At 45.7% G+C, this 17,744-nt stretch overlaps 1 protein-coding gene across 1 annotated transcript in view; it reads left to right on the forward strand.

The window, feature by feature from the left end:
* The first annotated feature begins 7,187 nt into the window (after positions 1-7,187).
* Positions 7,188-17,744, forward strand: part of Tcerg1l (transcription elongation regulator 1 like) — a 188,436-nt gene continuing 177,879 nt past the window's right edge. Inside the window, exons 1-3 of the mRNA XM_074078038.1 lie at positions 7,188-7,529; positions 9,524-9,670; positions 10,420-10,600. Coding sequence (XP_073934139.1) covers positions 7,191-7,529; positions 9,524-9,670; positions 10,420-10,600 — 667 coding nt within the window. The 5' untranslated portion in view covers positions 7,188-7,190. The remainder of the gene's footprint in view (positions 7,530-9,523; positions 9,671-10,419; positions 10,601-17,744) is intronic.

Consider the following 17,744-nt stretch of genomic DNA (forward strand, 5'->3'; position numbering starts at 1 on the left):
ACTGTCCTGATCAGGTTCCTCTGAACCCTTCACTCCCCACAGCCCCATGGTCTCATGTACACAGCTCTGCTTTACCCTTAGCTCTTTAAATACTCCAAACTTACGCCCCATCTAATTCCGAACATGGAAAAAGGTTAGAAGCCAGGTGCGCCAGGGTTTGTCCTAAGGTAAGAATATTTCAATATATTTCTTAATGAGTTGGAAGAGTCAGAGAAAGGGTTAAATGGTAAAATTTGCTGAATGTAAAGAATTATTTAAGCTAACTGCCCAGGGAAGAAAAAACACAGACTATCTTCTATGAAACTGTGTATTTTCTTACCCGAGGACCATTTTATCAAGGTGAAAACTATTAAGACAATCAATGGTGCAGAGACCACATTTAGTCTCCTCATTCTTCTCTGTGGAAATAGAATTTACTATTGAGGGTAGAGAATGTGGATTTAAAGGATTATGATTGCTGAATTCAGAGTCTCTGCCTTTCAGGAGTGCATGCTGCTCTGAGATCAGAGGTGTGTGGAGAACAGCTGCCCAGCTCAAGACTTCTCCATAAAGAAGGGACCAAGGAAGGCCATGGCCTCTAGTAGTCACCAGGTGTCAGGCTCACGGGTCTGAATTCCAGCTTGGGGGTGTTGGACACATTGCCAAGTTCTCTCTGACTCAATTTCTTGTCCTTTCAACAGACACAAAGACACTTTTCATGACACTTGAGGGTGGATTTAGTGAAAGGATACTTGGATAGCTTGGGATAATGTCAGATTTATTTCATGTCCAGTGACCAGGTACCTCATTGTTATTCATCTGCATTTACTGACCAAGCTCTCCAGGAATCCTGCACAAGAACTGTGCCCACGCCAGCAATGACCACCAGCAGCTGGATCTGCCAGCTAAGCACCACTCCAGCCTGGTCTTTTCTCTGGACTCAGAGCTCAGGCGTGCAGCCTGCCCTAAGACCTGAGTTTGGGAATTTCTAACATATTGTACAGCAAGCCTGTACTGTGGGCACCACACCATGCTGACATAGGTGCCACTAGCTGGATGATGTGGGTTGGTGAGTCCTTGGTGTCTGGGCAGGTCAGACGCCTACTGCTCAGCTACGGGGAATGGTCCAGACTGCTCCTTTCCGGTAGTCTTGCTCTTCTGCTGCCTCTGCTACATTCTGGACCAAGTCTTGAATTCAGACCTTGGACTTGGAACTTGTGCCAATTTGAACTTAGTTGGAAACCACCACTTCACTGTTTTGGGGACGGCTGATGAGAGGGCTTACTAAGCCAAATGTAACTCCTGTATAGAGGAGGCTGGTCAGCCACAAAGATGAGCAGGTGCTTCTCAATTTGGTGATATCCAGAGGCCCATACCACAGGGCCTCCCCTTGGGTGCCCATTATGCTCCAGACAGAATTCTCTTAGAAACATACTTGCAATCTACATCTTTCCCACTTCAAACCAAGCCACTTCTGAGTTATCTCCAATTGGCGAGTTTGTGACAAGCGTTTCCTCCTTTTAGCCCCACACTGGCCAGCTTCTGTGGGGCACCCTCTGTGTAATTAGACAGAGAAACAGCAGAATTTGAATGTGCTTCTCAGCAGGGACTTGGGTGCTCAGCGACCCCACTCCCTTCTCATCTCCAGCTAAGAAATCAGGAAAAGAACACCTTTATGTCAGACAGATTGGAGCAGGGTTAACAGTTGCTTTCTCTGCTACAAGCTCAACACTATTTGGCATAGTGGAATAAAACTGCACGTGAATATAAATGTTTTTGTCAAAATGGGAAGTTTCTGTGTCTCCCGACTAGCAAAAGTTCTACTTAACACCAGTCACTATGGCTTTCCAGTTGTTGGTGTTTGCTAGGGCTTTGTGGAGAAAATGCAAATGATTTCATGCCTCACAAACCCACAAATCATGTCAACACGTGTGCACTGAGAACAAGGCTGAGAAGTCACCTGGCTTCTGAGGACACTCTGCACCGTTTGCCCTTCATTTCCTTCCTTGTCGTGAGTGCCCTGTAAATCATCTTCTGATAAGATTAAGGACCCCTGTCCCCTCCCCAGCAGCAGGACCATAAATGGCATAGAAGGCTGCGAGGAATAGGGTGGGCTGTGAGTACCCACAGTGCTGGCCGCCTGTGCTGTGCCTGGGACCAACACATAGGCAGTCTGCATGCTAGGATCCTCCCTGAGCTTCTCCACCCCAGTCCACCCTTTCTTCTCTTCAGACCCAGGAAAACAAAACCTAGGGAGGCCGGGACTGCTGTTCCCTCCCACCTGGGCCCAGACAGCTTAACTGAACCAGCAGCCACACTGACCCCAAGATTGCCAGGGGGTGTGGCCTCTCACTGCTGATGGGGCTTCTGCAGAGGCATCCTGTCTGTTGATCTGGTGTCCAGAAGAGAGTGCAGAGAGTCCATGACAGGGAGTCACAGCAGCAAGGCAGAAACCCTGCTCTCATCCCAGACTTCTACAAGTCCTGTGCTACTCAGGGACCAGAGGGCAGAGGCACTCTTTTCCTGGGGCAAGGGCAGGGCCACCGTGGTAGGAGTTAAGAAGGGGCACAGAGGTGGAGCCAGAATGGATGCCTCAGGTTCCTTCTAAACCAACCTGAGTTCCAGCCAGTATGGATCCTGCTCTCAGGGTTGAGGTCCTACAGCCTATCAGATTAATATACAGACTTTTGGGTGGTTTTTCTAATCCACCCCCTTATTGTCCATGACACAAAGGAGAAAGGGGTTGAGGGGGAAGGGCAGAGGAAGAACACATGCAGGAGTCCCCATTCTGGGGGCCCCATTCCTGGAGCAGGCAGGGACCCAGGACCTGCTAAGGGGAGGTCTGTCTGGGGAGCAGTCCTATCCAGACAGATGGTCAGGCTGGCAAGATGTGACACAGTGATATGAATCCAGTCTCCTCCCAGTCCCCTGGGTCTCGGTGGGCTTGCTCTTGATAAGTGGGCTCATCCAGACTTTCAGTAATATGGTATACTGAGTGAAAAACAAGACTATATATGCATAATTGGATTAAAACTACTTGTTATAAAATGCAATTTAATATAAATTTCAATATTACAAAATCCAATATGTTATACATCAGATATATTAAATGTATCTGTATACACGTATGTGTTCATGTTATATGTAGAAGGAAGTTAGCAGGAAAGTATACTGTTGAGGGAATGGTGACACTGCTTTGCCCTGAATAGTTTTGATTCACAATGCTTTTCTGTATTTTCTATGGTAATCCATTTATTGTAATAATAATTATTATACCATTTATCAAAACATAGCCCCACCTGTCCAGGATAGTCCATCCGCCCTATGTGCTTTGTGTTTCTCCCTGATTATTCGGGAGACTCATCATCCCCTGTCACTTGATCCCATGACTGGTCTCTCCTCTTCCCTCTGTGCTCACCATGATGGCTGTCCACATCTTCAACTACCACTCTCAATTCCAGCTCCATCTGACACCTTGCTCCTGAACACAGACTACACTTTCCAACCATGACAAGGACAGATCTTACCGGGTGTCTCCAGGAACCTTCAGAGTTGTTAGCCAGTTTTCAGTGTGAAGGACCTGAGGATCGTGATTTGGTTTGGGAAGATGGCTGGCAAGTAGGTGTGGGCAGGAGCTGCCAAGGGAGGTCTGGGTCCTGAACTGTCTTCTTTGCCTGGTGCTTATTTTAACTCTGCAGGCCTGGAAGTGTTTTCATCTTTCTCTTTTTTAAGATTCATTTCGATCTTACTTAGAGAAACAAAATCTATTTTTAAAAAATACCTTCTCCACCCTGCAGAATCCTTTTCCACGGGTCTCCTGCTAACATCCTCCTTATTTCTTCCTGAACAGTAATACACAATTCAGAGCTCATTAGCATATGTAGATAATTCACATTCTTTCTATGGCTGTGGATGTCGTCCTGCTTACACAGGATTCTGTTCCACCTTAACTGGAAATTGCATTGGTTTTGTCTAAATGTAAGGACAGACTTCAGGTGGTTTTTATTGGACAGAGTTTGAGACTAGCTTGCACACCTTTATAAAAGAAGCTTCTCACTGACTTTTACAGGGAGATAAAGGGCGTGTGTTTATGTGGTGCTAGAGACCTCACCCTCCCTGGGGTCCTGACCAGTAAGTGGATATGCCCACCCTCTGCTCGTGCACATCTCCCTACCTGTGGTCCTCAGCTCAAGGAGGGGGTGTTCTGGCAGTTTCTGGTCTTCAAGGAGGGTGTGGCGGTCAGATTCCTGGCTTCCTGGCTGCACCCACTTGCACTGCCGTCCATGCAGCTTCTTTGCCCTTGCCCTTAAGCCATCCTCATGACACATAAGTGACCTTCACAGGGCTGGCTCATGGAGAGTCCTCTTACACAGTCATTGAAATGACAGTGTCCATGAGAAAACCTTTTGCTATCTATGGGGGTGCAAGGTTGTTGTTGGGTTGTGGGGTGAGGGGCAAACTGCAGTGAGTCCCATTGAAACAAGAGCCAGCAAGAGGGTATCCGCCCCTCTCCTGAGTCCAGCCCCCCATTGCAGTTGACTAGTGGGAATTGCTTTGTCTGTGTCACCCAGTGTCCAGCATGGAGCATGGTGCAGAAGGGGGGCTCAGGGCATTGAAAAACATGGATACAACCGAGCCCGGGGCAGGAGAAAGCAAAAACATGTTGGCCACTCTGAGGTTTTTTGACAGTAGTCTCTTGAATTTTCGCAGCTCAAGAGCTGCCCATGGCATCTTGAACTCAGGGCACCAGGCAGCCCAGGAAGAAACTTGCTGCAGATCCAGTTGACTAGCATAACCACTGAAGGACAGCACTGTGCAGAAATGGGGGTAAGCCTCTCCTCAAAGAAACTGTATGGCTGGGCTTAGTGGCTCACATCTGTAGCAGAGATCAGGAGGATCATGGTTTGAGACCAGCAGGACAAAACATTAGCAAGGTCCCATTTCAAAAAATAAGCTGGACCATGGTGGCTCATGCCTGTAATCCCAGCTATTTGGGAGGCATAGGTAGGAGGATTGTGGTCTAAGGTGCTGGTCTGCACCCCCCCCCCAAAAAAACCTCAGACTCATCTGGGGAGAAAAGCTAAAGTAAATGAGGCTGCTCAAGAGCTAGAGTGTTCAAAGGCCCTGAGTTCAAACAGCAGTACTAGAGAGAGAGAGAGAGAGAGAATCAGCAAAGCATCCACAGATCTCTGCTGTTACCCCGCCCCTGCCTTCCAGGAGCCTGGGGACCATGCAAATAGGCTTTGCTTTTGCACAGGGCAGCATGAAGGCCGGACAAAGCCACTAGGGGTCTTCTGTCCACAAACTCTAAACATCAGAGAAAGGATGACTAACCCCTGCTCAAACAGGACGATTTAAGGGGCACACCAGTCTGCCTGGAGGTGACTGCCTGATACCTAAGTCTGACCGTGCACTTCCAGACAACACGGTCACACTACCTCACACGTGTGCACAGATATACACACATGAATTGAGGTGTAAGGAATGGTACCAAGCCTTCTAATCTGCACAGCGTTCTGATTCTAGGTGAGAAAAAAAACATCTTGCCAGTACTTTTGCATCAAAGAGAGAGATAAACTTGCTAATTGAAAAGTGGTTTGCACCGAAGAAAATAAGGACATGCCAGCCATGTAAATTAACATATGCCCCCATCTGAAAGAAATCACGCCAAGCCAGGAGGAAATGAAGCAAATCAGGAGAATGAGGGAATGACCCTACAAGCAAACCGAAAGCACTTGGGTGCTTCAGTTTTTATCAGGAAGGCCAAGTGGCTGGCCGTGCAGAAGGCGGCCCAGGGCATTGATGTGAGAGAATGCTGCTTGGATCACCCAGGTGTTGTCTGGCTATAGATGAATGGGGACTGACTGCCCCTCCACCCAGGTCAGGCGGGCCTTCCGTTCAAGTTCTCCTAGGCATGGATCATGACACCTTCTTCTGCTTGCTGTGCCATCAGCACTGGTTCATGCGGCTGGGTTTTTCCAGCTTAGTGACCTAAGGAGTCCATCAGCACATGTCCTGGTGTCGGCATGCATTGCCCAGGGTGGCCTATGTCTCGAAGCCAACATTGTGACTGATGTCAGGAGCAGAAGGAGGAGACTGGGCATCCAAGGGACCTGAGTCTGCAGCAGGAGCATGGACAGCTCTGCAGCCCAGACGAGCGCCGCCTGGCGGTGACTGCGTGTGACCAGCGCGGAGCCAGGCTAGGTTCTGCTGGGACCAGCAGTGTGAGCTTTGGGTGGGGCGAGGATCCCTGATGCAAGGGTCTGTCCTTGACCCTGAGCAGCCCAGGGTGCAGCGGTAGAGGCCTCGTGTGCAGAGAACAGTTCTGTGCTTGGGCGAATCCACAGAGGGCGAGCCCACCCACGAAAGGAACGTCTTGTGCTAAGGTCCCCTGGCCACCTGCCTGGTGTTGTGCATCAGAGCGAGGGTGAGGACAAAAGCCGCCAAGGCAGGGGAGAGGCAGAGGAGGGCACTGAGGTCAGCAGACATCTGGGATGCAGGATCTTAGACCTGGTACCAGTGGTTCAATTTTCAGGCTATGGGGTATCCGCCAGTGGCTTAGGAAAATGTTTGGCGTATTTGTACCAGAAAGAAATCGACCCGTGCCAAGTAGTGTCCGGGCGTCCGTCTGGCGTCGGCATCTGCAGCCCAGTATACTCCCCCCACCCCCCGCGCCCTGCGCCTTAGACAGGGATTCAACCAGGTAGAGAGCGCTGCACCGCCCCGCGTGCTGGACGTACCCAGTTCCACCGGGCTGAGCCACCTCAGCCTCGGCTCGGGAGCCGGGAGCCTCCTCGGCCGTGCGCACCGTCCGCGACACCGGAGGCCACCGGCCACGGCGTCGGAGCCGGCAGCGGGCAAGGGTGGTGGGATCCGCGGGACCCTGCCGGGGCGCACCCTCCGCCCTGCGCCCTCGCGCGCGCGCCGCAGCAGGTCCCGCACAGCCTCGCCTCCCCGCGGCCTCCGGGGGTCCAGGGGCGGGGGGCGGGGACTGGAGCCGGGCCCGGGGGCGGCGGCGGCGGCGCGGGCGGCCGCGCTCCGAGGGGAGGGCACGGGCAGGGGGAGGGGCTCCCGGCGCGGGGCAGGGGCGGAGCGAGCGGCCGCGCCGCGGAACCAAGTGAGTTCGCTCGGGAGCCCGCGCCGCCGCCGGCCCGCACCTCGGGCGCCCGCCGCCCCCGCCGCCCCCGCCGCCGCTCGCGCGGGGATGTAGGATGCAGGCGGGCGCCAGGCTCCAGCGGCGGCGGCGGCAGCTGCAGCGGCAACAGCAGCCCCGGCGGCGACAGCCTCTCCTCTGGCCGATGAATGCAGACCCGCCGCCGCCGCCGCCGCCCTGGGTTTGGATGGTCCCCGGCTCGGCAGGGCTGCTCCGGCTCGGCGCCGGGGTCGCGCCCCCGCCGGTGCTGCTCGCCTCGGTCCAGCCCGCCGCTGCCCCGCTGCTCCCGGGGCTGCCCGGCTGGCAGGCGCCCGGCGAGCCCTTGCTGCCGCTCCTGCCGCTGCCCTCTGCGCCAGATCACGCCGCCGTGCACCACTACCCCCCGCTCCACGGACAGGTAATGGTTCTCGGTCCCCTCCTGTCCCCCATCCCGGGCGCGGCCCTCGCCAGGCGCAGGGCGGCTCTGACCCTCCGGTTCGTGCTCCTTCCTCCCCGCGGTGGTCCTCGCCTCCCCCAAGCAGCCAGGACGCAGCCAGACAGCCATGCATCAGCAAGAAAGTTCATGCTTCGACGTCCCGTTTTGCCTTGCAGCAGTTTTTGCAGTGTTTCTTCCCGGGCTCTGCACAGCACGGTGTAGAACCCGCGACCACCCCAGGCCAGAGTCTGGACAGGTTGGCCACAACTTTCGCCCCGGCCCAGGTCGCTGTCCAGAGCGCGGTGCTGAAGTCGCCGCCGCCAGAGCTCAGCGTTGCAGCCGTGTACCGTGGTGGCTGACATCGCCTCTCCAAGTTAATACTTTGACGGTGTCTGCTCGACTTGAAAAGCCGGCTGGCAATCAATCGCGATTGCTGATGATGGTCTGCTTTCCCTCCCCCCGCCCCTCCTTCAAGTAGATTCAGAGCAATGCCTAGGAGAACCGGAACCAACGGAAGTCAGCGGGGAATCCCGGTCTTTAATGCGGAGAAATGCTACCCTGTGGTCTTCCCCTCTGCCCTAGGCCTCCCCGAGCCCCCGAATTCGCTAGCACCATATTCCACTTGAGAAGAGTTTGGCGTTTGAAGCCTGGAATCAAAAAGAAAAGTGGCTGTGCCTTTGAGTAACGTTGCAAGAGAGCAAGGCAGCTTGGTTTGGGCAGGATTCCTTGCTGGCCGCCTAACTATGCAGATGTGTTTAAGTCAGGGGACAACACGTTTTTCGTTCCAAGGATTACCTCATTAGCATATTCAAATGAGTGTTGTGTTAGAATACACCTTTTTGTTAATTTAACTCCAGTATTATCTCGTGAGCGTTTCTAAAGGATATCCTCGATCTCCTCCTGCGTTGGTATTTAGACTGAAGAATACATCGCTGTATGTATGTGGCACTGGATATCATATTTTGATGTGTGATGCGGTTCCTATTGGGTTTTATTGGATAAACGCTGGTGGTTTGTGCCTTATTTTGGAAGGTTGTCATATCCCAGTTCTGCCACTAGAGGTATATAATGTCAAGGAACTACCTTTTTTTTTTTTTTTTTTTTTTTTCTGTATAGAAAGCTGCATTTTCTTCTTTTATAAATTTTAAAAGAAATATCCAGAAAAACTTAGTGTTAGTCTTTTAAATATTTTGTGCTAACCTTGTTTAAGGGACAATATTTAGAACCAGAAGGATATTGTTCTGCATCAGGAAGGTAAACGTGCATTATGATTTTAAAACAATAGATTTTAAAGTGGTCCACGTCATTGAGCAGTCCTGTTCAGTCTGTCCTGATAAGGACTCAGTCGTTTTAACTAGGGAGACTGTCTCCTGTGCCGTCTGCACCTTCCAACACTTGGGGTTTATTCTCTGCCCTGGGGTCTTCAGTTCCGTGATACATGTATTTTCTTTGCTCTAGAATCCATTTGTATTGATGAACCTGGGAAACTTTGAATGATAACTCCTTAGCTATTTTCATTTTGAAATATCAGTTAAGTGTTTTCAAGATGATCAGTGTAATTAATATGGAAAGTTCTATTGAAAAGAATATCATAAAACAGTTCTATGCTTCCTCATGAAAAGAATTACCTGATTTAAAAGAAATAGCAGGTGTTCCTCCTTCCCATATGGTCCCTATATCCCCGGGTAGACCCCCATATCCTACTCTGTCCTTGGTGCTGGGCTTAGAAGCTCTTTCTCAGTATTGAAGAATGCAATGTTGGTAACACTTTGCAATGTTTAAGATGTTAAAGCTTTTATAAGTTTACATTTTTATAGTTTTCTTGACTGGGGAATGAAGGGGTTTTCTCATAATCAAATCCATACATGGTAAGCTCCCCTTTCCCAAGCATTTATTCCAGTATCTTTTGGTACAAAGTAGAGTTGACTGATTTTGGTTAATGAATACTCCCTTCTCTTTCTTTTTGGTGGTTACAGTGGCTGTTTGGCAGTCATTCTCCATCCATAGGACTGACCCCCTCCTCTACAGTGGAGCTGGTGCCCATTTTCCCACATGTCTGTCCTTCTGCTCTACCACTTCCTGTTGGGAAAAGTTGGATAGATAAAAGGATGCCTAATTACAAGGTAAAAGCAAGTGCTTTAATTGGATAACTGTACTTTTAATTACCGTATTACCATGTTAACAGAAAACATTAGGTAGTTCTGATTGCCATAGTTGACCACTGAGTTCTAGAGAGAAATCATTTCAGAATGAGACTGACCTGTTCAAAACCACCAGAAGACAATGGAGGAGGGATTGGGTTATAACTTAAAACTCTTGGATTCCATAGAAAAATCTAACATCTCCAGTTTCTGAATCAGTCTACTTTTTAATTTTTTTCATTTTAAGAATCTATCACCATTTATCATGTGATCATTAAAAATTATATAATTCAAGTTTTAAACTTTAAAAGTGAGCTTTGCTTGCTATGACTGCTTTGAATTTTCATCTTTCTGGTGGTAGTTTATTTTGTCTGCTTAGTTCAAATTTACTGACTACATTTTGCTTACTTGAAAACTAAAGACATAGTAATGTGCTGAGTTGTTCCACAATACATGGAAGTAATGATCTGGTTGGTGATTCTTTAATCCATGAACTGACTGTTAGGCTGGACTTACCAGATCGGTAGCTGAGGAGTAGCCCAATCTTGAACTAGAAGTGATTAGCTAAGAGATGACTGTTATGGCAGCCCCTTTCTTGAAGGTTTAGAAGAGTGTTTCCATAGAATATCCAATAGCAGGATGCCCAGTATGTGACTGTGTAAGACAATATGCAACTGTCTCTTCGTGGTGTGCTTTGCCTTAAATTCAGTGCTTACATTGTTTTTGGACAGATCTTTTTAAATAATTCCTTTGCTCTGGACTCGACGTGGGTACATCCTGAGGAATCAGGAGTGTTCCATGGGCACGAGAAGCCTCACTTGCTGGCAAACCAAGTAGCTCTATCTCTGACCAGGCCAGCTCCTGCCTCCAGGCCCCTCCCTACCGTGGTGTTAGCACCCCAGCCGGTACCAGGTCAGTGCCCAAGTCACAGTGACACTGTGTCTTGTGTGTTTGCTCGCTTTAGTCATATGTTAGTTTGAAAACTGTAATATCTGTTATTTTAATGACATAGTTCTCTTAGTAAATTCCCCTATAATTTATTTCATGCCCCCCCATGAAACTTATTTTAAAAATTAAGTCATGAGAAGCTTATCCACTGTTGTCTTAGACCCTAGGGTCTATTTTTAAGACAAGGACATGACTGCAGGATTTGCAGAGAATTGTACTTATGGTGCTCTATTTTTAGAGTTGGATAAAGTTTTCTGCTGACAGCTTTTACTAGGGGCATTAATTGTTCAGTCCACTCATTTAAAAATGTCATTTATCTGGGATGCAGTGCACACAAGGGTGCTGGCTGGTCTGCATGATGCAGGTACACAGAGGATTTCCACGAGTTTTGCCTTCACGTTGGGGGTGACGGTGGAGATGGGCTATAAAACACCCTGTTTGGAAGATGGATTTTGTTCTATCTTTGGAGTCTAGTGACCTGAAAGAACATTTGTCCTGGAACATACTCCCATGAAACAATTCCTGGATGAAAGATTGTGTAATAAACCTATATTGTAACAGGAGAAGAAAATCATCCTATGAATTTTTAAATTGATTTTTAAAATCACCTTAACATATGATCAGATTATAAAAGCAAATGATGCTGGTGCCAAAATTGTCTTGCAGCCCTTCCATTATGAAATATTTTATGACTTTAGAATGACATTATCTTCCTATAATTTCCTACCTACCATGCTTATCTCAATATGTATCTCTAAAATTTAGTAATAAGGAGATGTTACCATGGATAATACAACACTGGTGTGGGGGATATATTTATTTTCTTCTCTGTCTGCCTACATATTTATCTACTTAGCTATGAATCTTGCATAGCAATAAGTCAGGAAGAACAGGCCACTGTGTGTTTCTCCCAGGTCCTCACAGTTCTTGACTGAAATTGCCTTTCCTTCTCTGTAATTGTGCACCACTGATTAATTGAGCTCTGACTGAGCATTGCACATGCTTACATTTATAAGCATTGTACGTGGAAGGGGTCATGTTTCCTCTTTCATTTAATGGTGATGGACGAGCATTTAATGGCACACGTTATATGAGGCTGCAGTGACTTTCCGTGAGCTTTAGTACGTGAAAGAATAATATGTGAATTTCCTAATGCATTGGCAAGCATCATCACCAAAGTGACTGGCAGGTTGAGTTTTAAAAGTCTTGTGTGTCAACAAAACCTTTGAGTGGACTTCCCTTCTCTGAGCTCTTGGCTGAATGTCACAGATATGTCCCAGCATGCTCGGCCTTCTTCTTAGGAAGCTCCTTCTGGGAATGCTCTGAGCATCCGTGTAGCTGGGACACTGATGGTGACTTTTCCATCCTGTGGGGATTGGTCACTTACTGTACTGGGGCAAATCTTTAATGCTTTTCTCAAAGACCATTCATTAATTTTCCCCTTTCACTTTGGACTAATCTCCTTTAAAAATAAAATTATATTTCTTACAAACATGATCAATAGTAGAATAACCTTTCTTTCCAACCTAATCTACCATTTGTCAAATCTTTGCCTTTTCTCTTTCCTGTTCTTTTTGTTGTCTTGTTTTGTTTCACTTTTGACCTATGGACCACAAATGAATATACCACCTGCAGTTTTTTACTTTCATCTTTTGGGGAGAAATGTATCCACCCCAAAGGCAGCTTAATAACAGTCAAATGCATTTGTTTTCAGATGGAACCTTCTGAGTTGCTTCACTAAAATTTACATTTTTTGGATGAATTTCAGAATTCTTGGAAATTTCCCACTTTTGGAAAGCATGTTTATTGACTGTTCCTCAGTCCAAAGAACATAGTTAAGGTTTTTTTTTTTTTTAAAATAGGTTATTGACTGCTTAACAGAGAGCTTGGGACAGAAGCAAGTAAAGGTGTGAGTAGGGTGAACCCCAAGTCCAGGATTAAAATCATCATCTTAAATGTTATCACAGCTAGCCAGAAAACACTTCATTAAAACATTTGCGGGTAATTTTTCAGATACGTTGTTATTAAAATTGCTATTAAATCTCTATTATTAACAACTTTATTATATTTACATCATAAATTTCTACTTCATAAATGTATAAATACATACATTTATGCAAGTGTGTATTATAGAGAATATATAATTATAAATACACTAAATGATTGATGTATTACATTGATTAATCTTGTTATGCATTTTAGATTCAGAAGTGGCCTGGGAATCAGTGTATTTTATTGATTCCCTTCAAATCAGTCAAAGAAGCATAATTAGAATTCCCGTGGAACTGGAAAAGCGAGTCAGAAGCCCTCATTTTGAACAGGGCTATTAGGCTAGGCTCATTTTCTTTTCTTGGATAGAATAGTAGTTTTCATGGAATACTGATTCTTTAAGTACTTTTGAAATGCACAGGGATCTTCTCGGGATGGTGGCAATTCATGCCCCGTGATGTGTGCCCAGCAAGCTGTTTTGACTGCATAAGCAGGCTGTTTGCTGACCACTTATGGCTCACTGGGGTAGACACGTGTACCCCTCCCCCGCCCTGTTTGCTATTGATAAAGACTTAATTGAATCGCACAAGGGCCCAGATAAAGGAGCATGACTTGAATGGACTTGAAAGCCATCTAATACTTGGTAAATATTACAAAGGACTTTATTTTGATGCATACTGGGATCATTTTTGATGAAAATAATGGTAGACATCCACCACTCTACCCACATCTGGAGAAGCCTGTTAGTGTGGGCACTAGTGGATGACAGTCACATTCTTTCCTTCTTTAGGCAAGCCACCTTTCAGCAGATGTAGTGCCAGGATCCAGGCTATCGGAGGCTCTGCCTTTCTCAGCTCAGGCTGCCGTAATGATAGTGAGGAAAGACAGAGCAGGGCTTGTGTGACTTAAGCAACAGACATTTAGTTTTCACAGTTCTGGAGGCTGAAGTTGGAGATCAGGGTGCCCACGGTTGAGCTATGATGAGGGCTGCCCTGCCTGCCCTGCAGAATGCCCTCCTCTTGCTGTGTCCTCATGTGACAGAAGGGACAAGACAGCTCTCAGGCTTTTACAGAGACCTCCTATCATGGGGGTCTCACCCATGACTTCATTTCCAAATGCCATTTTCTCGGGGGCTTCAACATATAGATTTGAGGGATCACAAACGTCCAGCCACCAATAGCTCTGTTGAGCTCATGGTCTGGTGGGGCCATGCATGTCGGTAGGTAACAATCCTCAATGCCCTAATGTGATCTTTGGAAAGGATGAGGCAATTCCAGGCAGGGCATCCTCAGGGAAGGCCTCTGGGGGTGAGGCCACCTCAAGGCAGAAAGAGGAGAATGGAGTTCTAAACCAAGGGAGTAGAAGTTCAAAGACACAAACACAGGAAAAATGTGTGACTGGAATTATGAGCAGTCAGGAGAGACTCGGCTGCAGAAGAGATGGGAGCCAGATGCTGGAGCAGCAAGTAGGGGGGCCCAAGGCCTCTCTAGCCCGATGCAGCCCATGGGAACCACTGTAAGTCAGTCTCTGGCCAATTTGTGGAATTCTATGTCATCTTCCTGGTTGGGATCGTGACTCCCCCAGGAAAGCACAAATTCACCCCCAGAAACAGAGGAATCTTGTGAAGGCAGAGAACCTTCCACTGACAATATTATCAAGCGCACAGATGCGCATTTGCAATTGTGTTGGAAGCTAAGGTTTCCGATACTAATTAAGAGCCTTTTAAGGTAATTGTCCCTAATGATGGTTTAAATGGGCTGAATCAAGAAATGTAGGACAAATTCATTCCTAGCCCTCAGCAGCTGATTCAGGCCCACCCAGGCAGTAGTGAGGCCATGTGTCCCAGTGCAGTCCTCCTCATCAGAAGCTTTCTGTGTTCTATCCCCTCCATCAGCCTCCCTTCTCCCTGCAGTACTGTGAGTCCCTCTCCTTCCCAGGGATGTGGAGTGGCATTGCATGTTAGGATGCAAGCGAATCACAAGCAGCAGTAGCAGCAAGAATGAGATCAGGGTTTGCCAGGGGCTCCCTGTATCCCACTTCTCACACCAAAAGCTTCAGAGTCCTTCCTGCTATTCAGAAATAAAATTGCTTAGACTGAGAGCATCAAGCAATGGGCAGAGAAGGTCATTAGCTCAGCTTCTGTCTAGTAAAGGCACATGGAATAAAAACACTTTGCTTCTTGCTATACCTGTATGACATTGCCCATTGGCTGAAGATCACATCCTAATCTACTAATTCCATGTTGGGGAAACACAAGCCACCACAACCAACCAAACACTGGCTGTGCCTCTCCTCATTCAAAAAATGACTCACGAGGCCAAAAGGGAGAGAAAACGGAAGGTGAGGTGGGCAACAAAATGTATTCAGCTTCATCTTTGTTCCAGAGGTGCAGGAGAAAGATGGAGTTTTGCCCAGGACCTAGTAGACATTTTGAATAAATCAAGTTTTAATTTACCTGAGCAGGCAAAAATAAATAAGTGAAAGACCACAGACAAGCAGCAAAAGATGAAATCAAATGGAAACCATGAATGGGGAAAGATAATTTGAAGAAATGAAGAAAGAGTACAAGGAAACCTTTGAAAAGTAGCAGTTAAAATCATGGAAAAGAAGAACTGGTGAAAAATCTAATGATAGAGGACAATGTAGAGACATTTCTATATACATACGTAATTGTTACTGTGAAAATGAGATGATAATGAGAGAAGGTGACAGATGTATATGACAGAAAGCAAACAGAACACTCATAGTTACGACCTCCTAAAAATGAATACAATGCAACAGATTCAGGAAAGCCATACATCCTGCTCACTGGGGCCTGGGGCCATTTTGTGAATTGGGGTCATGTTGACATGGCTGAGTAGCTCAGCTCATTCCACAGTATTAGATGTGCTTAGCTTATGGGGAAGATTAGGGTTTAGAGAATTATGACCAAACACATTTGTAAATTTGTGTCCTGTGAGGAGGTTGTACAGGTGCATGAGGAAAGGATGTTCTCAAATGAATAAGGTTTCACCTGAAATTTGATTTTGTCAACACTTGTGTTGGCACCACTCTATTTACAGCTTGCGTTTTGTTTTTCTTGTCAGTTTTTGCCTGGTATTTCAGTTTAATCTCAGGTCCATTGTTTAAAAGCACTATTTCTGCCTTTTAAAAATTCAGTTTAGCATACTTAAATTTTGAGTTATCTGTCACTATTGCCTTACTTTTATGTACTCTTGTTGTTCCCTTGTTTTGTTCCATTTATTCTTTTGGGTGACATTTATGTTTTGTTTACTTTTGTTTATATGGTTACTTGAAATGTGATCCTATTTTCTCCAGCAATTACGGGTAAGATTTATCAAAATCAGACTTGAGGTTATGTTTTCTTAATTTTCAAATTATGACAACACAATTACTTTAGAATCCTTTTATGAAAGCTGAGCTATTTGAGAAAAGTTCAAACTGTAAAATATTTTTTCTCTTTAATTTCTTCAACTAATAGAAATAAAATCTAAGATAAGAATTTGGACTGAGGAAGTCACATTTCACAATGTCTATTACTATCAGCAATTTAAGTTATTCACATGGACTCTATGAAAGCATTTGTTGATTTGATTATGGGAATAAGTGAAAAGCTCCAGCAATTTTCTTGATGGAGAGCAGGTTATTTTAACAAATGTAATAAAAATGCATAACCTCAGATTATGCTGGCCAAGGGAGGAATGTGAGGTGTAAACTTTTTCAAATCCCCTCACCTTTGCTGGCAGAAGGGAAGCAATCAGAAAACTCTTGTCAGAGCTAATTACAAGGTTCCCTAAGACTGAAACTGGACCAGAATCCTTGCCTACTAACCAGCCCCATACCTACCTCCCCTGAGAGGAGAGGAGCTGGGCAACCTGTCTGTGGTGCAGGTGTTTATAATGGCTGGATGCTGGGGCATAAGTACTGATGTTGTCTGACACCCCAAAACTCACCTTGAGCAAAAGTCATCATTAAAGGAATTTAAAGCTTGTGGCCCATTGAAAGCAATCATTGCAACATAATCATACTTATGACATTTTTCTGTTGTTTTACTTATAATGTCTAACATTCTATAAAATGTTGCAAGGCACACAAACCAAGTAGGAAATGGTAATCCACTGTCGAGGTACAAAATGCTCACCAGAACTAGACTCTAAGGTAAAGCAGATGTTGGAACCATCAGACAAGGATTTCAGTACAACTGTGATTAGAGATATGGATATATAAGAAAGTCACTGAAATATTGGAAAAGATAAAACATGTTATCCTTGATTTAAAAATCCCCTTGATAGGCTTATGAGTAGATGTGATACAGTCAAGAGAGGAATCAGTGAAGTTGAAGACAGCTCAATAGAAATTTCTAAAATTATAGCTCAAAGAGAAAGCTAGCTTTTTCAGAGCTGTGAAGTAAGATCAAATGGTTTGAGATGCATGTAGTTGAAGTGCCTGAAGAAGGAGAGAAAATATGGAAGAAAAAGTGTTTAAAGAGGTAATAACAAAATATTCTCCAACTACAGATCCAAGATGTTCAGCAAACCCCAAGACTGAAGAATAGCAAAAATAAAGACAAATTGAATCCAAACACCAGACAAATCATGTTCAAACATCTGATTCAAAGACCCAAAGCAAATCTTGCAGACAGAAAGAGAGGAAAGACCTATTACACAGACAGGAACAAAGATGAGAAGCACTAGGATTTGATTCTTGGAACATGTACAAGCATAACACAATGCAGTGTTTAAAGTACTGAGATAAAAACCTCTCCATTCAGAACTTAAACCAATAAAAAATAACCATAGAAAACGAAGGTAAAATATTCTCCCAAACAAACTAAAACTGAAAGAATTCATTGCCTGGAAACCAGCAGTTGAAATCATTATAAAGAAAGTCTATCAGAAAGAATACAACAGCATAGAGAAACCTCTACACAAGAAAATACAGAGTGACCCATATGGTGAAATATTTATTTTCCTTTTAGCTGGTCTAAAATGGCTGTGTAAAGAGGAAAGAACAGTGTGTAACATTATAGTTCATGAAAAATCAAAGTGAGCGACAACCTTTTCATGAAGGATTGGAGGGAAGAATTGAAAGCGTAAAACTGTCAGACTATTGCACCTAT

This window comes from Castor canadensis, chromosome 7 (genome assembly GCF_047511655.1).
Source record: "Castor canadensis chromosome 7, mCasCan1.hap1v2, whole genome shotgun sequence".
In the NCBI taxonomy this organism is placed as follows: domain Eukaryota; kingdom Metazoa; phylum Chordata; class Mammalia; order Rodentia; family Castoridae; genus Castor; species Castor canadensis.